This window comes from Ailuropoda melanoleuca, chromosome 7, assembly GCF_002007445.2.
Source record: "Ailuropoda melanoleuca isolate Jingjing chromosome 7, ASM200744v2, whole genome shotgun sequence".
Classification (NCBI taxonomy): Eukaryota; Metazoa; Chordata; class Mammalia; order Carnivora; family Ursidae; genus Ailuropoda; species Ailuropoda melanoleuca.
In genome coordinates this window covers 124,984,472-125,009,600 of record NC_048224.1, presented here as the reverse complement: position 1 = coordinate 125,009,600, position 25,129 = coordinate 124,984,472, and the positions used below count along the sequence as shown (strand labels likewise).

General features: G+C 37.3%; 1 protein-coding gene across 1 annotated transcript in view; it reads right to left on the bottom strand.

Annotated features, from left to right (window-relative positions):
* Positions 1-25,129, bottom strand: part of GPC6 (glypican 6) — a 1,108,844-nt gene that overhangs the window by 338,829 nt on the left and 744,886 nt on the right. The window contains exon 4 of the mRNA XM_034665372.1: positions 11,038-11,203. Coding sequence (XP_034521263.1) covers positions 11,038-11,203 — 166 coding nt within the window. The remainder of the gene's footprint in view (positions 1-11,037; positions 11,204-25,129) is intronic.

Sequence of the window (25,129 nt, the reverse complement as noted above, 5' to 3'; positions counted from 1 at the left end):
TATCTGATGTGTCTCTTTTCTTGCCCTCTACACCTAGTCACTGATATTAAGGCATGAAGTCCTATAAATTTTTATCTCCAGCTCTGCCATGAGTGATGTCTTCCTTTCTTCTTTTCTCCTTTCATTCTGAGATAAGCCCTCCTGTCTCTATCACTAGCCACTCAACCACTAGAATCCACCCTTTACTTGGCTGCCAGATTGCTACTTAGATTCCGCTCATCTCCAAATAAAAAATACCCTGTGACTTGTCATTGCCTACAAGACAAGAGAAACTCAGCTATTTGGCCTGCCTTTCAAAGCATAAGCAGTCCAATCCTGACCAATCTTACCTCCCAGGACACACCAGCAAGTACTTTTTTTCAGTTCAGTCTCCTCAGAAGTGCCTGAGCACATCATCCTTATTCTAAATTACATACTACTCTTTTCTGAACCTGGTCTCATCAAGCACTTATTCACTTGAGCGAGGGCCAGTTCATCTCTACTGGATGAGTCTCATCTCCCAGGAATTCAGGCAAATCCAGAGCAGGGATAAGAAGGAGCTAGCTTGATGAAATGCACTTCCTCTAATCTTTACCTTCAGTTCTTACTGATTACCTCTCCTATGATTATTGTCCTGTGGTTTTCAGCCCACCCTTGTTATCTCTTCTGTATGTTTCCGGTACTGGATGTTCTCCCCCATCTTTCTACTTTCTCTAATATTTTTTAAAGATTTTATTTATTTATGAGAGAGAGAGAGAGAGAGAATGAGCAGGGGGAGAAGCAGAGGGAGAGGGAGAGGCAGATCCACGCTGAGCACAGAGCCTGATGCAGGGCTCGATCTCAGGACACTGAGATCATGACCTGAGCTGAAACCAAGATCTGGATGCTTAACAAACGGAGCCACCTAGGTGCCCCTGCTTTCTACTTTCTATTTTCTTCATACCTTCACAGTTTATTCACCTGAATAGGGAACCATAGTGCTTCTCCTTCAGTGCTATCTCTGTGGACACATCTCAACCCCTCAGATTTACATGCATTATCTAGTTTAATACACACAATCTAAGAGGTACTATTATCTCCAGTTTATTGATGAGAAAAGCGAGACTTATGAAGGTTAAATAATTTTGCCCACGTAACACACAGGCAATAAATGGTAACTGAGGGTTGCAGAAATGGAGGTGGGTGGGGTGATGGGGTAACTGGGTGATGGGCATGTGATGTGATGAGCACTGGGTGTTATACGCAACTAATGAATCATTAAACACTACATCAAAAACATGCTCTACTATATGTTGGCTAATAGAATTTAAATTTAAAAAAATGGTGAAGTCAGGACTTGAACTCACACAGCTATTCAAGGACTACTGTTCTTAACTATGTTGTCTTTACTTAACCAAGCTCCCACTTTGAAAATACGCATTTCATCTCTTTGGAAAATTATAATTTCCCAGGGTCGGGTGGTACAGTTTTTATTTCTTTTATGTCTACCGTATGCATAATCTAGATCTAAGCACGAAGAAGACCTCTAATAACTAACTTTTGAAGATAATCGGACATATTCAGATGCTGCACCATGTCATGGACATTTTAGGTGTTTTAATGGTCTAAACCTGAAGTGGCCAGCACAGTAGCTGCTAGCCATATATAATGATTAAAATGTAAATTAATTAAAAAATGAAAAATTTAGCTCCTCAGAAACACTAGCCATATATTAGATGCTCAATGGTCACATGTGACTAAATTTAGATTACTTAAAATTAAATAAAGTAAAAACTCAGTTTTTTAGTCTCACTAGATACATTTCTAGTGCTCAATAGCCACATGTGACTCGTGGCTACTATCTTGGACAATACAAACACAGAACAATTTCCATCGTTACAGAAGATTCTGTTAGACAGTGCTGGCAATACTCTATTTCTTCCAACATAACCCCATCAACCTATGTAGCCAGAGACTAAGGGTTACTTCCTAAACACTTAGTAGGAATTAATTTGTGCATGGTTAAGAATCTGGGCTCTAAAGCCCAATCCTGGCATTGCAATTTGTAAGTTGTATGACGTTGAAGACGTCACTTAACTTATCTGGCCTCAGTTTTCCCATCTGTACAATGGGGATCATAATATTAACTACTTCATAGGATTGTTTTAAGGATGAAAAATGTAAAGTGATTACAATACTGCCTGGTGTAAAGCAAGTGTCCAATCGTTGTTAGCTATTATCGCTATGGATGCAATGTTCTCTGGATGCAACTCAGAACCGTAGAGAATAAAGGTTCTTACAACTCTCTCGAAGTTTTAGAATTTGGATACTATGATTGTAATTGAGTAGCAAGACATATTTAAAGATTCTTTCATGGACAACCTAGGGAAACACATAGCTGGATCTTTAGCCGATAAAAGCAGTAGTAGACACATATTAAATTGGGTCACCAAGAACTTGCCAAATACTTTATTCAATAGACATAGTGATTCAATAAAAAATACTACAAGGCTGATTAATGAAGGAACATATGTATTTCACTTTATGGAATTACCTTCTAGAAGTCAGCTCCTACGTATGATCCATACCCTCAAAACGCACTGAGTATTGGTATTTGTAGAATTATTCCTAACATTCCTAGGACTATTGACACTTTCAGTTCTCTCATCTGGTTGGGTATTACCCATAGATTTTGGACTATAGAATATGTTTCTATGACTATGTCAACACAGAAGAGTTTGGAACACAACACTGAGGAGTTTGGAACACTAAACTATTTTAAAAATAAGGAACTAATCTAACAATAATCAAGGACATTGAATTTGGAAAACCATAGAGACACATGCACAAGTGATAATATCAAGGGCTTATAAGAGCTTTCACCAGCAGTTGATGGTTGGAGATTTTGAGAGTACTCTTCCTATTGAAGTCAATGAATTGTCTTATGGAAACATGGTCCTGCTTCCCTGGGAGAAAAGACTTCAAGCTCATGTGAAAGTACCAGAGAGACTGATGCAGGGCTGAGATAGGGCAGGGTCAGTTTCTCATTGAGTCAATCTGAAAACCACATCAGCTCTGGCGATCCTTGTTACATTCCAAGGTCCCTCACACCCACTAACTTATTCATGGCCGTTGGATAGTATTCTTAGGCCTCTCATTATTTTAGTTCACCTCCTAAGCATTGAGATTTTAGTAGTGAATACTGACTGACTTTTTTGACATTTAATTATCTGTGTTATCTTTCTAGAAGATCTTGAACCTTAAAAGAATAAAAATGTGATACATAGAGATGCATCCCTTCTTCGTGTAATGTCATATATTCAATGACTTGTTTTCATTTCTTTTTACAATTTTCACTTCTTCAGAGGTTATAATAAAGAACATTCTTAGCGTAGCAAATTATTTAAATCCATGCAAAGAAAAAAATTGAGGACATATCTTTTTTTATGTGGGATTTATATATAAGCAGTTATTTGAAGGACAAGGAATATTTCATGCTCTATTTTAATTTAAATTCTCTCCTGGCTACCTTACCAAGTATCTGTAGGCATGATATTTTTAAATGAATTATAAGCTCAACGTTTTCATATATCATGAAGGTTCTCAAAGTTTAAATTACTCCCAAGGACATTTATATCTATTTCCCCTCTACAGTAACCAATGAAAACATGCCTTTAACCGTCAGAATAATTCATGGGGCCATCTCTTTTAACGTGGCTTCCACCCCTGGTTCCTTGGAGGGTTGTTCATATAAACAAGCCAAAAAGACAACAAGCTGAAGATAATAAGATTCTAAAAGTCTCTATAATTGTTATAGAAACAAGCCTGAGGAAAATTAAAACTAATTTCAAAAATGACTCAAACATAAAGACATGATCAGCAGTTCTATTCCTGAGACAATCATGAATTAAAGGAGCTTTCAGATCAATTGGAAGATCTATCTATAGATAGATGCATATATATATTTAATTATAAATACATACATAAAGGTAAATGTTATGTTTACGGGAAAAGAAATCTAAGTACCTTCATTAACACTACTATTTTTTTATTTTAAAGATTTTTATTTTTTGTTTGAGAGAGAAAGAGTGCACGAGCGGTGGGGGGAGGGGCAGGGAGAGGGAGAGGGAGAAGCAGACTTCCCCTGAGCAGGGAGCTGGATTCTATGTGGGACTTGATCCCAACACCCTGGGATCATGACCTGAGCTGAAGGCAGATGCTTAACTGACTGAGCCACCCAGGCGCCCAACACTACTATTATTATGACATTTAATAGAACATTGCAACATCACACAGGATTTATTATTTGGGTTAAAATAAAGATTTTCACTTTGGCTGCTAATCAGGACTTTTACAGTGATCTAAATGCCTCAGAAGGTAACCCTTTCCTTTATTCTATTAAATCAGTCACTGCATGAAAGACTTTTTGGTTATGGTAGCCCTGGGACTTGTTATAAGTTTGCAGTTTGTGAATAGTCACATAGTTGAATGCTTTCTTTAACAATCCACTTATTTAGTTGTATTTATATTTCTTATTTTTTTGGTTTCTACAACACAACAATTTCTTCCACCTCATGCTACTCTTATTTCCTGGAATTAAAACTGCTAACAAAGTCATCACACTAATGTTCATAGTGTTTGAATTTTATTTGGGTTTCTGGGCCTTTTGGAATTCATTTAATTCCATTCTAAGGAGTCATCAAATATTTTCTCTTGGCATGCCAAAAGCCAGACATCCTGTGTTTTAGCTTAAAGTGGAGACATAACAGTCAAAATGATCACAATTTATTTAAATCAGATGTCAATCATTAAAAACAAGGTCCTTTGGATATAATTACCACATTAAACCATTTACGTATAGAAAACACTTGAGTTGAAGTGTAAATTAGAAGCAAAATCCCCAATACAAAGGCAATTCTCATCATCTGCGATATGGTCTGCTTTCTCCTGCTAAGCTAAATCCTTCTGTTGCTGGTTCTCATAGGAATTGGAGAGCTTAATAAGGCATAAGAGGTATTTCAGTGAACTTCCCATTATAAATGGAACATCTTGTGGCCTAAACAATGTTCTACTTACAAAAATAGGTTTGTCTTGTTACAGGCCATTGGTTGGTGTGATAATTGATAGCACCATGGATTCCAACTTGACAGTCTAGCTCAGAATATCATATTTGCAGTCATCAGTAATTATAAACTGCATAGGAGTCGAATATGTGGGAACGGGAATCGATGTTCGTACAAGAGTTGGCCCCAGGGGCAAAGGAAATACACACGCACCTTTGAATGACCACTTGTCTATTGCACCAAATAATTTTAAGATTGCTGTGCTTTGCCTGCTTTGATCCATGGGAAAATCTGCCTGATGCAGAACAGAAATTGCAGTCCCATGAATCCCTTGAGTTGTTGCCTCAAGATGAACATTAGTAAGCATTCAGAGGTGAGGAAACGCCTGCCTCTGTGTTTGCGGAACAGCCTCTGACATTATACCACCCTTAAGGCATTAACCCAATGGCACCACATAAAAAACTTCCACATATGCAGAGTTCAGAAGTAAACCATTCTCCAAACATGGGAAATTGATAGCAAATGTAGCTCGTGAAAGGCTGCTGGGTACCAGCCAACTGTTTCTTTCTTGCTTGCTTTTTTTTTTTTCCCTCTCACTGAGTAGTTAGTATTGCTTGTGCATTCTGCTAGCATTACAGAGAGAACACAGCATATGATAAATGTCCATGAGAAATGAGAAATACCGAATCAATGAGTGTAAAAGGAAGGCAGGGAGTTGGGCGGGGTCAGATTTCAACTGATAGAAAATAAAGTGTTTTTTTTTTTTTTTAATCCCTCTTGGTGCTTTTAGGAATGCACAAGGGCAAAAGCAAGTTCTGTAGCTAACGGTGAGATCAGATTCTAAAATAACCGCTTTGGCTTTTGTTCCTCAATGTAAGAGTTGTGTTTCTAGACTGTATTAGTGAATGGGTTCTTGTCTTATACAAAGTGGAGACCAAGAAACCTGGAAGCTTGCTGCTAAATATAATTCTTAAACTTTTCTTTTTTTGGTTGAAAGGAAATGATTTCCTATGTTTTGGGTCTAGAGGTTTCTAAAACATGGCATTTCCGGATCTATCAGCTATAGTCATACAGTATTTACTGTGGAATTCTTTTTAACTAAAAATTTTTTCAGATTTACATTATAGAATTTCATGCTTAAGAAAGTCTGCAAAAGAGGGGCGTCTTATACAAATGTCTGAAATAGTTCTTTGTGTTTTTTTATATCCTGCTCAAATGCAACATCACTCAGTCCTGTGTACTTAATAAAAGAGAACTCGTTTATTTACTAGAAACGCTAAATGTTACTCTAACAACACACGCCAACACAAAGTTGCGAATATACTAAATACCCTGAGGACAAACAACTCTTTCAGGGCCTGAGAAAGAAATTTGTGCCCCAAAGTGGCCATTTATTACACGATACTAGTCATTTGACTGACCTACCACAGGTTCCTGGCGGCTGGCTCTAATTTACAATGTGATAGCAGCTGTCACGATGAAGGAACCAGGTTCATTATCTGATTTGTTTCTGCCATGCCTGCACTCACAAGTCCATTAACAACAGGGATATGTGTTTTTTAAATTACTGAATTAGTCATACTTCCATTAAAAGAGTAGACCTACAAAGTAAAATAGGGAAGCCTCTTACGACATTCCCTTCCACTTCTCTGTCTAGCTGTTTCCTTGATTCCATCAGAGAACATACAGGGAGCCCTCTTCTCAGCAGGCAGGCCCTCGTCTGCTCTAGCCTCGTGCAGAAACCAGAACAAGGCCCACGCCAGGCTCTCGGGAAACACGTGTTGTCTTTATGAATCTCAGAAGATGAATGGATGTTACCCAGAGCAGGGGCTTTTGGCCAGGCCCAGGGGTAGTGCCCACCTGGGACTTCATGTTGGATCCTCTCATGAATACCTGGGCCTGTGCAGAATTGCAGCAATTCTACATGTCATGACTATCCAACATCAATTATGTCTGACCACGCCAATTCCACACAGTCTCATTTGCTATTCTAGATGTAGCAAGGTAGGGCTTCCCTGACACCCTAGCCTAGATTAAGTCCTCCTGCTCAGTACATACTTAGTATCCTGTGCCTTTATTTTCCTAACACTGTATCACTGTTGATTATAACTCATTTAACTACATTAAGCTCCCCTAAGGTAAGAAACGTACTCGACTGAGTAAGAAGCTAGACACATACATTTTTTACCCTAGGGGAAAATTTTTTTTTTACCCTAGTGAGTTGAATTAATAGGTTAGGATTATTAAAGTCTTACCAACTGGGATAGCCTAAAATATTAGGCTGCAATGGCAGGACACAAACATTTTCAGGTCTTGCTTTTATGGAACGACAGCGATGTTTGTCTTGAACTTGCATTAGTAAACATCCTTTACTATTTTAGTGATACAAAATATTACAGGACAAACAGAATTCTTGCCTTTGGTTTCATCAGCATTTCCCTCCCCTCATCCTTTTTTACCTCTCTCTGGTACTCACAGTCTATAATAAAGTCTTAGACGGTACCAGATGTTTGGAGGAGGCTGTCCCCCACCACCGAGATTTTAAAGTAGACGCCAGATTTACTGCAGCTACAGAAATGTAATTTCGGCCTTAACTTTTGCGCTCATGAGCTAGGTGTAACCTGCACCATGGCCCCTTGTCAAATAGAACAGCTCTTATCTGTGGAGTGTTGGTATCAACACCAAACACTCAAAATAACCACAGGATATTCCTGAAAATGAATTCTGCCCACAAACTGTTTCCCTTTGGGAAATTTTAATTTACATAAACGTTTTCTGAGAAAACGCGTTTGCATTCAGGCAACATTCAAAGGCGAGGCTGGATTCAGCTTTGTATGAATTGACAGCAACACCTGGGGTAAGCGCCCAAGCAGTGCCTGGCAATGCCTCAAGAGACACTGTTCTCTTACTGCATAGTGTCTGCTAGTGAGAGCAGACTGCACCCCACACTTGCATCCCCAGGGGCCTGCCTAGCTCAGGGGTGTGGCCTAGCATGCCCATCCACTTAGGTGCCCCAATTGAGGCTGGGCTGGGCTCGGTCCTGGGGAATCCCACATGCTTCTAGAAAGCAGCTGACAGTTCCGGGAGAGATGAACTGAGACTTTCATGTTCTCTAAAATGGGTCTAGCAGTATCTCCTTCAAAGTCGTCAGCAACTTTTCCAAAAAACCAGAAAAGCGCTTTATCGAAAGCTCTTTTTCCTACAATAGTTAGTTGATAAAAATCTTTTGAACACTCACTCTGTGCAGGGCACAGAATTAAACTTTCTCAAGGAAAACTATGGAAGGAACTGCATCCTGAGTAGACACCTGATTGTTTTCTAGGACTACAAAGAAATGAAAATTGACAGACTATGGAACTTCAGAAGAGAATGGAATGCCAATGGGGTTTTTAGCTGAACACTTAAAACATTTCATTTTGTCCATGAATTGCCTTTCTTTTGACAAATCCAACAACAACTGAATTCCAAATAATTACAACTCACTTGCAATTAATTTATGGCATAGTAAAGATCATAAGAAGTGCCACCAGTTCAATTCTTGCTTTTATTGACCATTGATTGCATGCCGCTAACATTTTTGATGAGCACATAATAAAAAAAAACCCATAAAAATGTATGAGCTGGAAAAAAATTAAAAATTATTTGCTCCCCCCAAAAAATGTATAAGCTGGGACATGAATGTAGCAGACAGAGATGGAGAAACTGACTCAGCAACAGCAGGGAAGGGGATTGATGAAAAGACAGTAGAAGCCCAAGAGTGATGGGCTAAGATGCCAACCAGAGAAAGGGCTTTCTATACAATTACTGCTGGGTTACTGATTTGCTCCCTGGTCTTGCCTGCTGCATTCATGAAAACCCTGTAACACTGTCATCTTGGATACACATGTGAAGGAAACAGAGTTGGCATATTTGACTGATTTATGTAATCAACTTGCGAACTAACACTTCACATCGGGACAATATTAGCAAGAACATATTTTGCTCCAAAAGGCTATGTTGGTGGTCCATTCTCAGTACCATAGCAGAACTAGAAGAAAGAAAGAAGAAGGGTTTTTCTCACTAAGACTAATAAAACACATGAGATAGGGTATGAGATATATTAATGTAGGGCTAAGCACAAGGTTCCCTTTTCATTAAAGTACATCCAACACACAGTGGGTTCAAATTTTAGTTTTTAAATCAAATGGCTTTCCAGACATTCAATGTCACATCTAATTGGCAACCAGGAAACCCAATTGATTGCAAGTATAAAGATTTGTTTTATGTTATAATAGCCAACCAGCACTGAGGAGAAAAAGCCAATAAGGAAGTCACTGTTGCTCTTATAAATTTAAATCCTATAATCTCATTCTTAAGCGTGTCCTGCTCTAAGTAACAAAATCCACACACCCACTTTCATCAATAAGGTGCAGGCTGAACAAAGACAATTTAACTGTGCTATAAATTCGGGTAGTTTCAACCAAAAAGTATGAATAATCTGTATGACTCAAAGTGGGATGCTATGAGGTTTAATCTGGTTTTAAAATATGCAAATATTTTTAGATTCTTTGATGAGCGTACTTTTTGATTAGCATTATTTGGATAGAGTGTCTTTGCCAAAATTAATCTAAATATATATTCTAGAAGATCAAGTTATTCTTATATTTTTTAATTCATACTCCCGTCCAAAATCTTAGCAAAGAATCATATCGTGTTTGACTTAGAAGGGTACCTTAATGATTAAATTTTTTAAACACTTCCTCATTTTTCAAATAAAGTAACCCAAGATCAGGCAAACAGATTTTATACTCCCACTAAAGGGAGAGAGAACAGCATTTCAATGTATTCTCTCTGAAATGATTTCTGGGGTTTTGTTAGATGAGTTCCATTTGAATCTACCCACTCTCAAATCTTTTTTTAAAACTTGAAAACCATTTTCTCTGGTGTTCCCAAGCATAATAGCATGCTAGCCGGTGGGTGACACAGCCAAAGCTGAAGGCTTGTAACCTAAGCACATCTTTGCACGGGGGGCTTAGGTTTCGCTCCATTTCAACACATCTTAGATCTTTTTCTCCCCTCCTACCCGAATCTTGGATGTGAGAAGGCGTTAGGCGTGCCGTCTGGTTTCGAGGTTTGCATAAATGATGCAGGGCCCTCTGAAGCTGATGGATGCCACCGCGATGTGTACCACTCTGCCTGTCACCACACAATTGGAGTAAATGCAATTGAAAGTACTTTCATTTGAAGGCCATTTGACAGAGGGGGGAGAAAACACATTTACTCTTTCAAGGCCTGTGTATTTCCCTGGGAGAAGCCTGTCTGTAAAATTTGTCCTTTTATCCTTGGATAGCAATTTGGGAAATATCTTTTGACAGCGCGACTCCCTGAGCGATTCCTGCAACTCAAGACTCGAGCCTTGACTCCCCAGACCTTCTCTTGCCTCTTCCCCACCCTCTCTCCTCCCTTCCAAAGACAGCAAATCTGTTTCCCGATAGCATGCCTGAAGCATTCTTCTCCACGGAAGGAGGAAGAAAATTTGCATATTTTAGCAAAAATATTGAGCTAGTTTCATCATGGACATTTAAGGAAGGAGCTGTTTACTAATATCTGTGATTACGTTGAGGTAATACGAATAAGAAACCAGTGCTGTGGATTTGTTTTTAATGAGATTTTTTTTTTCCTTTCCCTAACTTGTCCCTTTCCACAGGAGCTCACAGAAATTCAGCAAGAGTACTTTCCCCTTTGTCAGACAGATCAGCTAATTCAGTACAGGTGTCCTGCACTATCTTTAACAGGACCGTCCCTTACAACACACGAGGCTTTTCTATTCTCTTTTCTTTTTTCTTTTCTTGCTTTTTTTTTTTTTTTGATTTAGAAAAAGAAGAAAAAATGCAAAATAATGTGAACAGTTTGCTAAAAGCTGTTTCCTGGTTTTGTATTTAATCCTCTTGGACAGAGCTGCCCAGCAGGCCCACAGCTCCGTTGGAGATCCACGTCACCGTAATGACTTCACAGCCCCGCGGGAACGCCCCCTTACCTATAAAGAGATTCCATTCGGTGTCCAGATCAGCCTGATTGGCCAGGCAGCCCTTCATGACATTGAGGCAGTAGTTCTTGCAAGGTCTCACCGTGGGCAGTCCTCGGCAGTACGGGCAGTATAGCATCTTCATGAGGGCTCGGATGCACCCCGGGGTCGGACTGACCTGCCGATGGATTGATTGAAAAGAAAAAGTCAGAAATAAGGGCGAGAGGGAGAAAAATAAAAGATGTAACTCATTTTCTCTTTGAGGAAGAAAAAAAGGAGAAATGGCTCTGAGAAACCAGCAGCAGCAGCAGAGCAAAGAAGCTATTAGCATCTTAACCCTTTGTAACACTCGATCTCGAAGCCAGGCCGGTCGACACTGCAATAATCAATTTTCGTGAGATGTCCCCGTCCATATTTTGATATGTGTGTCATGGTAATTCAGCCCTAAAACCATGACGCTGTTTCACTGCAATAGAACGTGAAATGAGAGAACGCACGTGAAAGCAATTTGCAAAGTTAAAAGCTCCATAAAAATGTAGGTATGATTAAAGTTTAATGTGACACCTTTCGAAAATTTTCCAACTGGTTATTTGACCCCGTTTCTAAAGGAGGCTGGCAGATCTACTTCCTTTGTATCTAACTTTTTAAAAAGGATCAATATCAACTTGTCTGGCATTTCTAAGATCCGATCCAGCCCTGCTTAGAAGCAATGGAACTGCTAAGGCAGTCTTCACACATTTGAAGGTTTGCAGTTCTGGGAATTTTGCAGAAAATGGACCCAGGGTTGAATGTAGGGAGAAATCCTTGCAGTACTTCATAGAATCTACTAATCAATCAGCAACGGAGTGGCATTTGCCCTGAATAAGAAAAGCAGAGGTGCTTCTAAGTTAATCAACTCTAAGCCAATAAAATCTTTTTTAGATTCATTGAAAATTCTAATTTGACCTCAAGAGGAAAGAATATTTAGAACAGCATGAACCAACAACAGAAAAAAAAAATACAGAAGGCTCTTTTTACGACTAGACACAAAATTCTTACCGTATTTATCTGGTTGGTCCCACATAATTTTGGTGTCTTAGTCAAGTAACCATATGTTGCTGTTCTTGTGTTCCAGATCTGAGAACAAGCCTAACTTGAATCATTTGGATTACAGTCTTATCAGACAGACCTGGGCCCACAGGTAGCATTTCCGTGTCAAGAACTTGTCGATACTGACAAAGCATAACATCAGTGTAAAGGTGAGACCATAACAGGTAGTTCTGCATAAATAGGTACTTTCCACTACTAGAGCCAATCTCTGTCATTTTATTCTTTACCTAGAAAACACATGTGAATTTTGTTTTTAGTTTTTTAACTTGAGTCTAGTTGACACACAATTTATATTAGTTTCAGGTGGACAACATAGAAATTCAAGTTCTCGACACCTTATGCTGTGCTCACCATTAATATAGTCACCATCTGTCCCCATACAACACTATTACAGTACTATTGACTATATTCCCTAAGCTGTACCTTCCATCCCTGTGGCTTATTCATTTGAAAACTGGAAGCCTGTACCTCCCATTCCCCTTCGCCCATCACCATCTTCCTTCTGGCAACCATCAGTTTGTTCTCTGTATTTAGAGGTCTGATTCTGCTTTTTGTTGCTTATTCACTTGTTTTGTTTTTTAGATTCCACTCTTGAGTGAAATCATATGGTATTTGTCTTTCTACACAATTGAAGTTTTGAAAGCAAGGCTTTGTTTTTTGTAACATTCTCTTACTTTTATGATGTACACAGACAAAGCCCTTAATAAATACATTGTTTCAGAAAATGAAGCTATTTATTTAGTTAGGCACTGAAAATTCAGGTTGTTCTTTTTTTTTTTTTTTTTTGCATTTTCTTTCCAAAATTTTATAGCCGTTTTCAAACACACAGAAAAGTTGGAAACTGTTACAATGCCCATCTATAGCCTCACTCCTAGACTCTCCATTGAACATTTTCCTGTATTTGCTTTTTCCTATATTCACCCATCCTTCTATCTATCCATTAATCACCTTACTTTTTATGCACTCAAAGTAATATCCTTTTGATTTTTACTTTTCCTTGTAGTTTAATGTTGGCTTTACTAAAATAGAATTAACATGATCAACAACGTAAAGTTAGCACATTAAGTACTCCAAATCAAGAAGTGCAGTAAAATATAATTGGCCTTACATTACAAAGATATTTAGAGAATGGTTTAATATCCATTAATTTTACAACTTATTTTCCAACAACAGAATGAAACAAACAAACAACCCCATGAGAACAAAATCGAGGAGTCTGGTGACTCCAATTAACTTGAGCACACATTTGTGTCACAATATCATCTCCTCCAGCTAGGCTATTTTGTGAAAATGCCAAATTTTATCCAACCTGAGCAATATTATCTTAAAACTTTCTTTTATCCACTTGTACCCCAAGTCATTCACAGAAAATAGAGAAAATAAATCTGTATTCTCCATATAGGATTTTATGTGGAATTCCAAATTCTTATGCGGTTTACTTATTTGACATGATGGCGGTCCTACAAATTTGTGTCTGTAGGTTTTTGTTTTCCATAGCCTCGTGACCTCCGTCCTGTCCCTGATGCCTTTCTCCAGAGACCAACCCTATTTTCAGCTGAGCTGGCTAAGCAATTTCTTCCTGTGACTCCGTTGGATATTTGGTGTTCTGGCTATTGGTATTGCACAGTGCTTTTTCTTCTCCTCACTCAGTGTGCCAGTGTAAATTAGGAGCATTTGTCAATACTAGGGATCTCTCAGGCAGTGTGGACTCTGTCATCCTGACCCGCACTGCTTTGCAAAACATGCGGATCCTTCAAAAGCATTGTGATGTTGATTCAGGTACTCCATAGATGCTTCTGAATTGAACTCTCCATTGTGTTTCTCAATTTCTTGGCTACATTGATATTCAAAGAAAAAAAAGACAGATAGATTTATACATCTTAGCATTCAATTGTTACCTTTTTTTTTAAGATTTTATTTATTTATTTGACAGAGAGAGAGACAGCCAGCGAGAGAGAGAGAGAGAGAGAGAGAGAGAGAGAGAGAGAGAGAGAGAGAGGGAACACAAGCAGGGGGAGTGGGAGAGGAAGAAGCAGGCTCACAGCGGAAGAGCCTGATGTGGGGCTTGATCCCATAACGCCGGGATCACGCCCTGAGCCGAAGGCAGACGCCCAACCGCTGTGCCACCCAGGTGCCCCTCAATTGTTACCTTTTAAGTTTGTTTTCAAAAGGTAATTATTGATTGAGTTAATTCCAAAGCTTTTTTTGTTTTGTTTTGTTTTAAATTGTGTTGGAACCAGTACAGTTTTCTCAGTCTGACATTTTAGAAGAGTCTCCAACTCAGGGTAGCAACCAACAGAGAAAATTGAACAGCCTTAATAACCCAAAAGAACGATGTTGTTCAAGTTAAGTGTGGCTCTCTCAGTACCTTTGGAAATGACATCCCTCCTGGTCAAAGAAAGGGCATTTGAAGAAGAAGAAAATGGAGTGTGGAGGATCAAAGTTTAAGCTTTTATGTTCACAGACCCATATTTGTTGAATTGACATAACTGCATGTGTGAATTAAAATAAAAAAAAATCATCACTTTAAACTGAAGACTTTTAGAAGTAAGCCTCTGAAAAGAAGGTTGCTTTAAATGCCAGTTGTGCGAGGGATATTTCTATTTTTAAATATTTAATAGTGTGCTATAATTGTGCTATAGTGATTTTTAAAAATCTTTTTATTTTGAAATCAACATAGACTCATGAGATGCTGCAAAAATAGTAGAGACCTGGGTACACTTCACTCACCAATGTCACTTGATGGTGACATTTCAACCAGCTATGGTACAGGTTGCCTGGGTGGCTCAGTTGGTTAAGCATCTGACTCTGGATTTTGGCTCAGGTCTGTGATCTCAGTGTCATGGGATCGAGACCTGTGTCGGGCTCCACACTCACCTTGGAGTCTGCTTGAGACTCTCTCTTCCCCTGCTCTCTGCCCTTCCCCCTGCTGATGCTCTGTCTCTCTAACATAAAGAAATAAATCTTTAAAAAAAATAGCCATGGTACAATATCAAAACAAGGAAACTGACCCTGGTATGTTGCCATGAACTAGTCTATAGTCCTTACTCAGTTTTCGTGATTTTTTTCAACCTGCATTCATTTGCGTGCATGTGTGTATACGTGTGTGTGCATATATCTGTACACATCTGTGCAATTTTATTCCATATACAGATTTGTATCACAATGCCACAACCAACATAAAGAACGTTTCATCACCAAAAAGAACTCCATTGTGTTACCTCCACCCTACCCCTGGTTCCTGTCACCTGGCAATAATCTATTTTCCATCTCTATAATTTTATCATTTCAAAAATGTTATGTAAATGGAGTCACATAGTTGTCGCCTTTTGAACTTCACTTTTTTTACAAAACTGAGCAAAATGCCTTTGAGGTCCATCCAAATTGTACCATGTATTAATACCTCATTCCTTTTTATTCCTGAGTGATACTCCTTTGTTTGGATATAACAGGATTTGTTCAACTCTTCATTCACTGAAGGATATCTGGGTTGTTCCAGTAGTTGGCTATTAGAAATAAAGTTTCTATGAGCATTCATGCACAGGTGAGTTGAATGTAAGTTTCCATTTCTGTGGGATAAAGGCTCAAGAGTGCAATTGATGGGTCAATTCCTTGCATCTTGGGTTTAGTCCTTCTGTTAACTTCTTTTAAGCTGTTTGTATATAATGACATTAATAATCACTTTATAGTTGGTATTATAATTGACTAGTTTTAGTAATCATACAATTTATACCTAAGATTTCTTGTAAAATAACATAAAAATACATAAAATAACATAAAAATAATTGAGCTCTTAGTTTGCAACCTTGTGCTTTTCTGTTGTTGTTGTTTGTGTTTCTTTTTTAAAACGTTAAAGCAAGATACATTGAAACAGGGCAAAAATTTCAAAAAGAACCCTTAATAAAGCTGTATTGGGACAGAGGACTAAGACTTATCTACCTGGCTCCTCATGTGTATCAGGATATTATAGCAAGTAATTTTTACATTTCTAAATGTGATTTGAGGCATAGGATGCCCTTACCCATATAATAGTAATTCATTTTGGGTCTTTAATATATGTACAATATTTTGTAACTCGACCAACATTCAGACATCGATGCTCATACTAGCAATCTCTAGTTAGTAGTAGCCAATGTAAAATAACTCTGTCACTTAAAATATTTTTAGAAAACAAGAAAACATGTGAAAGTTATAAATCTGTGTTTATTCACAATGAATATATACCTAATGAGTGCTTATTTCTATGGAAATCATATAGTCAAAATAATCAAATAAACCTATTTGTCTTCTGCTCCCAAAAGACAAACAAGTTAATGTAAGCAAACTATTTAACCAGAATAAATTAAAAATGTGTTTTTAAGCAAGAGGCCATACCATTCTCTAGTTTCTAACCTACGGTTATAAGAAATGATGAGATGTGTCTATTCATCATCTTCATTTATCATGAAATTGAAGTGCCTTCTGAGGTCCTTGAGAATGATTACATTACATTCGAAGCAGTTTCATATTGAGTAATTTAATTTTTTTAAACAATCTATAACCTATAAAGAGGCTTTGAGGAACTTCATGAGAACCTAAATTTGTTTCTTCTTTGTTCGGTCATGCAATTTTCATTTATCCAACATTTAGGGGGATGAATAAAGACATCTCATACCAGTGTCAGGATTCTCAGAATACATTCATTTCAGGGAAAAAATTGTGTGTCTCAGGGAAATGCAGTGAAAGGGAAACGATGAAAGGGCATTTACTTTAGAACTGAGAAGTAGGAGTAGACAGGGAAGGCTTCCGAAGAAAGCCATGTAACAGATATCAGTAAGATAATCACGGAGATGGATGACATCACAGAAATGCGGGAGTGGGGAATGCTGAGGATCAGTCCTTCTATTGAAGCAACCATTAAACTAGCAAAAAAATGACAGAATCAGCATTCTCAGAACTTTGAAATTTAAATTAAAAACAAAAAAAAAAACAGCAGGCAGGAGAGTGCTTAATAAAGAAAGAGATGCTAAATTTCAGTAAAAAGTTACTGCTATACTTCAAGCCTTAAGATATTTATAAAGACTGCAGTCATATGAAGTCTCTTCTCTGACTATAATAGAATGAAGCTGGAAATTGGTATCAGAAGGAAAACTAGAAAATTCACAAATATGTGGAAATTAAACCACACACTTTTATATAATCAACAGGTTAAAAGAGAAATCACTAGGGAAATTAGAAAATATTAAGATAAATTAAAATGAAAACATAACATACAAAAACTTATAGCCATAAATGCCTACATTAAAAGAGAATATCTCAAATCAATAGTCTAATGTTGTACATGAATGAATTAAAAAAAGAAAAGCAAACTAAAACCAAAGTTAGCAAAATAAAGGAAATAATGAAGATTGGAGTGGAGTGGAGAAAAAAAAAAACTTCTGTTTTAGTTTGCTCTTCTTTTTCTAGTTCCTTAAGGTATAAAATTAAGTTATTGATTTGAGATTTTCTTCTCCCAGAAGTTAGGAGAGAGGTGTGGGATCATCTCTCCCTCTGAGCCTCTAGAAAGAATCAATCCTGCCAACACCTTATCTCAGACTTCTGGCCTACTGAACTGTGGGAATGAATTTCTGTGGTTTTAAATCACTGGAAGTAAGTTATGGTGGTCCAGGAAACTAATACACACACCAACAAATTAGATAACCTTAATGAAATAGATAAAATTACTAGAAACATAACCTACCAAGACTGAATTGTGGACAATTAGGAAATATGAATAGATCTGTAATAAGTAAAGAGATTGCATTGGCAATCAAAAGCCTTCCAACAAAGAAAAACCCTGGACCAGATGGCTTTACTGGTGAATTCTACCAAACCTTTAAAGAAGAATTAACAAAAATCCTTCCTAAACTCTTCCAAAAAATAGAAGATGAGGAATATTTCCTAATTCATTCTTTTTTTTTTTTTAAAGATTTTATTTATTTATTTGACAGAGATAGAGACAGCCAGCGAGGGAGGGAATGCAAGCAGGGGGAGTGGGAGAGGAAGAAGCAGGCTCATAGCAGAGGAGCCTGATGTGGGGCTTGATCCCATAACACCAGGATCATGCCCTGAGCCGAAGGCAGACGCTTAACCGCTGTGCCACCCAGGCGCCCCTCCTAATTCATTCTAAGAGACCAGTATTACTTGATACCAAAGCCAGACAAAGACACAGTAGGAAAAGAAAACTATAGCTGATACCTGTTTATAAATGTAGATGAAAAAATCCTCAACAAAATACTAGCAGACTGAATTCAACAGTATATTTAAAAAAATAATACACCATGACCAAGCGGAATTTATCCCAGGAATGCAAGGGAAGTTCAATATAAGAAAAATCATATTCATAGAATAAAGGGGGAGGGGAAAACCATATGATAATCTCAGTTGATGCAGAAAAAGCTTTTGATAAGATCCACCATGCCTTCATAATAAATGCAAATGGGAAACTACTAGCAGGGGACTTCTTAAACATGATAATGAGCATTTATGAAAAACCCACAGCTAACATCATTCTCAATGGTGAAAGACTGAAAGATTTCCCTCTAAGATCAGGAGTAAGACAAGAAGGCCTGCATTCAACACTGCTGTTTAAGATAGTACCGGAAATTCTAGCTAGAGTCATTATTGAGCAAGATAAAGAAATAAGAGTTGCCAATTTGAAAAGGAAGAATTAAAACGATCTCTATTTACAGAAAGCATGATCCTACATATAGGAAATCCCAAGCATTCACACACACACACACACACACACACACACACACACACACACACACACACAAATACCTTACTGGAGTTAATAAATGAATTAAGTGAAGTTTCAGGGTACAAGATCAACACCTAAGCATCCAATGAGTTTCTAATACTCAATGAACAAACTAAAAAAGGAAATTAAGAAACCAATTTCACTTACAATAGTGTCTAAAAAAATAAAATACTTAGGAATAAGTTTAACCAAAAAGGTGTGAAAACCGAAAACTATTAAGCATTGTTGAATGAAATTAAAGACGACCTAAATCAATGGAAAGATATCCTCCATTCATGTACTAGAAGACTTAATACTGTTAAGGTAGTGATACTACTCAAAATAATTTACACATTTATTACAAATCTTATCAAAATTCGAACAGTTTTTCCTTGAGGAAATGTAAAAGACAATCCTCAAATTTGTATGGAATTGCAAAGGACCCAAATAGTCAAAACAATTTTGAAAAAAAGTAACAAATGTGGAGTAATCCCATTTCCTGATTTCAAAATGTACTACAACTTGCTACAAAGCTAAAGTTACCAAAACTCAGTGGTACTATCCATCAATCTCACTTCTAGGTATTTCTTCAAAAAAAGTTGGAAATGTATTCTGGAAGAGAATTTTGTGCTCCCATGTTCTCTGCAGCATTACTCACAATAACCAAGAGGTAGAAACTTCCTAAATATTCATTGACTGATGAGTGGCTAAAGAAAATGAGGTATGTACATACAATGGAATATTATTTACCCTTAAAAAAGAAGGAAATCCTGCAATATGCAACAACAAGAATAAACCTTGAGAACATCATATTAAGTGAAAGCCAGTCACAGAAAGACAAATACTGCACGATTCTACTTACATGAGGTATCTAAGGTAATCAAATTCATAGCAGCAGAAAGCAAAATGGTGGTTGCTGGGGCTGTGAGGGAGAGGGAAATAGGGAATTTCTATTCAATGGATATAGAGTTTCAGTCATGCAAGATGAAAAAGTTCTAGAGATCTTCTGTACAACTATGTTCATATAGTTAGCAATACATACCAAACGTTTAACAGTTTGTTAAGAAGGTAGATATGTGTTTTCTCACAATCATCAGCATCATCACCACCACCACCACCACCACCATCATAATCATCACCACCATCATCATCAATGCTGTGGTACTGGCATGAAGACAGACATTTAAATCAATAAATTTAATAGAGTTGAAAGACAAGAAATAAACATACACATTTATGGCCGATTGATTTTTACAAGGGTGTGAAGATCATTTAATGGGGTTAAGAATAGTGTCTTCAACAAATTATATTGAAACAACTGGATATCCTCATGAAAAATAATGAAGTTGGACCTGGCCTCAGACTATGCACCAAAATTTCTCAAAATGGATAAATAACTAAATATGAGCAAAATCTATGAAACTCTTGGAAAAAACTGTATACGGTAAATCTTTTTTTTTTTTTTTAAGATTTTATTTATTTATTTAACAGAGAGAGACAGCCAGTGAGAGAGGGAACACAAGCAGGGAGAGTGGGAGAGGAAGAAGCAGGCTCTCAGCGGAGGAGCCTGATGAGGGGCTCGATCCCAGAACTCCGGGATCATGCCCTGAGCCAAAGGCAGATGCTTAACGACTGAGCCACCCAGGCACCCCCGTATAGGGTAAATCTTAATGATAATGGATTTGGCAACGGATTCTTAGATATGACTCCAAAAAAAAAAAAAAAGAAATCAATTGGGCTTCATTAAAATTAATAGCTTTTGTGAATCAAAGGACATTACCAAGAAAGTGAAAAGGCAACTTAACAAATGGAAGAAAATGCCTATAAACTATATACCCGATAAGGGTCTTGTATTTAGAATATATACAGAACTCCTAAAACTCAGCAACAAAAAGACAAACAACCCAATTATAAAATAGGCAAAGGACTTAAACAGACATTTCTCCAAAGAAAATATAAAATGGCTAACAGCTCATGAAAAAATACTCAACATCATGAGTCACTAGAGAATGAAAATCAAATTGAGATATCACTCACACCCTAGGATGGCTACAATAAAAGAGACAGATAATAAAGAGCATTGATTCGGATGTGGAGAAATTGGAACCCTCATACATAGCTGATGGGAATGTACAATGGCAGCCACTGTGGAAACATAAAACTGCAAAAGATTCAGCAATTCTACTGCTAGCTATGTACCCAAAAGAAGTGAAAATATACACCATACAAAAATTTGTACAATGCTTATAGAAACATCATAGCCAAAACCCGGAAACAATGCAAATTTCTATCAACTGATGAAAGGATAAACAAATGTGGTATATCCATTCAGTGAAATATTATTCAGCAATTAAAAGGAATGAAATTCTGAGATGCTGCATCATTGATGAACTCTGAAACAACATTAAGCCAGTCATTGAAGACCATATATTGGTGATTCCATGTATCTACAAAATGTCCAGGACAGACATATCTGTAGAGACGGAAAGTAGGTTAGTGGTTGTCAGGGGCTGGGGTAAGGGAGTGGAAGAAACATTGGTTGGGGATGGAGAGTGACTGCTAATGGGTATAAGTTTTCTTTTTGTGTGTTGAAAATGTTATACAATTAGATTATAGAAACACTAATGGCTGTCCAATACTGTAAGTATACTAAATGCCACTGACATTTACACTTTAAATACCATTTATATTTACCAGTGAACTTTATGGTATATAAATTGTATCTCAGTAAAGCTTTGAAGGAGAGATAGAAGTGCCTTTAACAAATTCCTACTACCATATTTGTACAGAGAAATTACTGAGCTAGAGAGACAATTCTTTATCACCTAACCAGGGCTTTATTAGGCATGTGGTTATATAAAAATTGTTTAAATTATACAAACCTGGAATTACATTATACCAAAATAAGTTTGATGTGCATGACCTTAATGATATTTTAACACTTTCTTTCGAGAAGGTCACCTATTGTTTCACCTGTTACTTAATGGTGGCTTGGTGGAGTGAATTACCATGTATACAAAGAGAAAACCTTTAGGCTGTCCAATTCAGTTTGAATGTTGATTAAAATGTGTATGCTCTAAAACTATCTTCTCTCCATCTTGTACCATTGAGAGTGAACAAGGATAAGACAGGAAGCAATCATGAATTGCAAAGCAGAGCCTGAAGGAAATATATTCCCTATATGGATGACGAATGTTTGTACTGCCATCATAATAAAAATGCAGCCTATTTCTAAAAATGTAATTTACGTATTAGCTAGAAACCCCCCTAGAAAAGCATGAGGCTTATGAAACATTTGCAAGCCATAAAATGATTGAACTTGTTGGGTCTGGGAGAAAGGAACAGACCTAATTTGCATACCTAATAGCTGGAGCTGCAGAATTTTCAAAGCCAAGTCTAAGGAACACCAATCCTATGTACACTTAAAAACAAAATCAGGCCATGGGAAGCAAGGTGAGTTAAGGTCTATGTCAGTTCTTGGCAGCCCCATTAGTGCTTGTAAGATAATGTCACATATTCAGTGTTACCTAGATCCAGTTCCCATATTTAATTTTTTATTCTTCAAAACATAAATAAAACTGCCGCAGAAGTTAGTAAATGAATGTTATTATTCATTTTGGAAAAGTTCCAAATAGCATTTAAATAAATTACACACACACATACAAACACACACACATACACAGACTGGATATTTTTTATCCATTAGAATAAAATAGCTCTTCTACTAGTTAAATATGTATTTCAGAGGGCTTTCTGATGTGTTTACCCAATAAATCACAACATCATTTTAATTTTACCTTGCTCTATCATCATGAGGTCTTGGTGATATTGCCTTTTATTTGTGCAGTCTGCTTGACATTCTAAACTTTACCCAAATGTAAATTTTCAAATGTGAATGCAGAATGTAAACTAAGATCTCTAAGTGTCTCATCAGGGAATAGTTGTCTTCCTCAGTTAGAAATTACAGTTTAAATATTACTTCATTTAGAAGAAACATTTTAGCAGTGACTTTAAATATGAGTCATTGACGTGAGAATCCACTTTGGTAAAAGCTATGAATTCCAGCCTCTGTACAGTGGAACTAACATATTTATAATGTTTCTGCTCTGGAAGACACACAATCTGCCCTGAAAGTAAGGAGATGTGGCATTTTCAACAATGTAAAACCAAATCACTCATTTTCTAATGAACATGTATAACTTTAAACGCCTAGTATAAGGAGCTGGCATATGGTGGGAGGTGAATAATATTAAAATATGTCTGATGGATACAGGAAAATAGACAAACACCATATTGTGTTTTGGTAATTTTTGATGCACAACACATGGGTATGAAATTTGTGTTAATCTTATCTATCAATCAATCAACAGTTCCCCATGAATAGTGATATGCCTTCCTGCCAGTAGCACTGATGTTATCTAGCTTATGGATAATATCGTCGTGCACACACTCAGAGATTCCCATTATCTTAATTCCTGATGAACCCTACATAAGAATCCCCACGGCTCAAAGCACCAGAGTATTTCTATGGAAAATTCCCATTCTTTACTTCATCCTGCAAAGTACCAACATGGACCTTTTCATAAAAAGTCCTAAGGTGGAAAAAAAGTTTAGGGGCAATTCTGCAACACTAGTTTGGCCATCCTCTAATCCGTTGGCTGACAATTGAGCCACGGACTGTCATCAGCAAAGAAGAGGGTATTAAATTTGGAAATTTCTGCGGACATGGGGGAATCTCGTTCGGAAGAGATCCTCCAAGAGAAGCCAGTGGTGACTCTACACTTCAAAATAAAAGAAATAATAATAATAATAATAAGAATAAGAATAATAAGAAGAAGGCAAAAAAAAAAAAAAAAGGCCAGGATAGTGGGTTCTGAGACTGAAAAACAATTGTAGTGCATGGAGAAAAGGTTTCTTTCTCCCCTCTTTTTTCAATATTAATGGAATGGAAGGCTATGAATGAATTTATTCTTAAGTTCATTCAATAAATATTTAACAAGCATCACCATGTGCTGAAACTGCTCGAGGTGCTATAATGAAAATGAACGGTGATTTCAAAGTTACCAGGGAGCAAGATCCACAGCTGAGGGAGAGAACAGGCGAGAAATACCTGGGGTTCAAATGACTGGGCAAGAGACACAGTGCTAGTGAAGAAGCTGATTTCACCTAAAAAAGGCCAGTGGGAGGCTAACCATAGAAACTCCCAGGAGAACAGGATAAGCATAAAATGGAATATCAGGAGCACAGGGAATTCAGTGATCTTGTGCTATTCACTGATTTAATGTTTTTGTTATTTTTATCCTACATAAACATCTTATGAGGACAACTTGATAAGAGTCTACACAGGATTACAGGGCAGGTTGTGCCTTTTGGTACTGCTGATGTTCCCAAGTGTTCTGGGGATGGGTGAGGGAGAAGAAAATATACCAACAAAAGCAGGAGTCCATGAAATGAATTACAGGAGAATTTATAGAAGAGTGACATAAAAATGTTCCTAATCCTCTTGTGTCAAGGCAGTTTAAAAGCTTGCTCCCCCAAATAATCCAGGGCCACCTAAATAATTCTTCAGTCTCAAAAGAGGTTTACTCTGAAGGATGACACTAATGTGTAAGTTATGGCATATTTGATATAGAAATAAGCAATATCATGTGGCCATAAAAAAGGATGAGATTGTGCCACTTGAGACAACATAGATGAATCTAGAGGGTATTAATTATACTAAATGAAAAAAGTCAGAGGAAGACAAATACCATATGATTTCACTCATATGTGGAATCTAAAAAACAGATGAATAAACAAACAAACAAACAAAAAGCAGAGTCAGACCTATAAATACAGAGAACAAACTTATGTAGCCAGAAGGGGAGGAGGTGGGAAGTGGGCACAATGGGTGAAGGGGAGTGGGAGATACAGCCTTCCAGTTATTAAATGAGTAAGCCATGGGAATAAAAGCACAGCCTAGGGAATACAGTCAATGTTATTGTAAGAGCGTTATATGGTGACAGATGATGGCTCCACTTGTGGTGAGCAGAGCATAACATACAGGGAAGTTGAATTGCTATGTTGTACACCTGAAACTAATGTAACATTGTGTGTCAACTATACTCAAATAAAATTTAAAAAAAGAGAAATAAACAATATTACTTTCTAGTGACTACTTAATAAGAATGATGAAATTTAAGAAAAAGTAAGTTTTGGGGCGCCTGGGTGGCACAGCAGTTAAGCGTCTGCCTTCGGCTCAGGGCGTGATCCCGG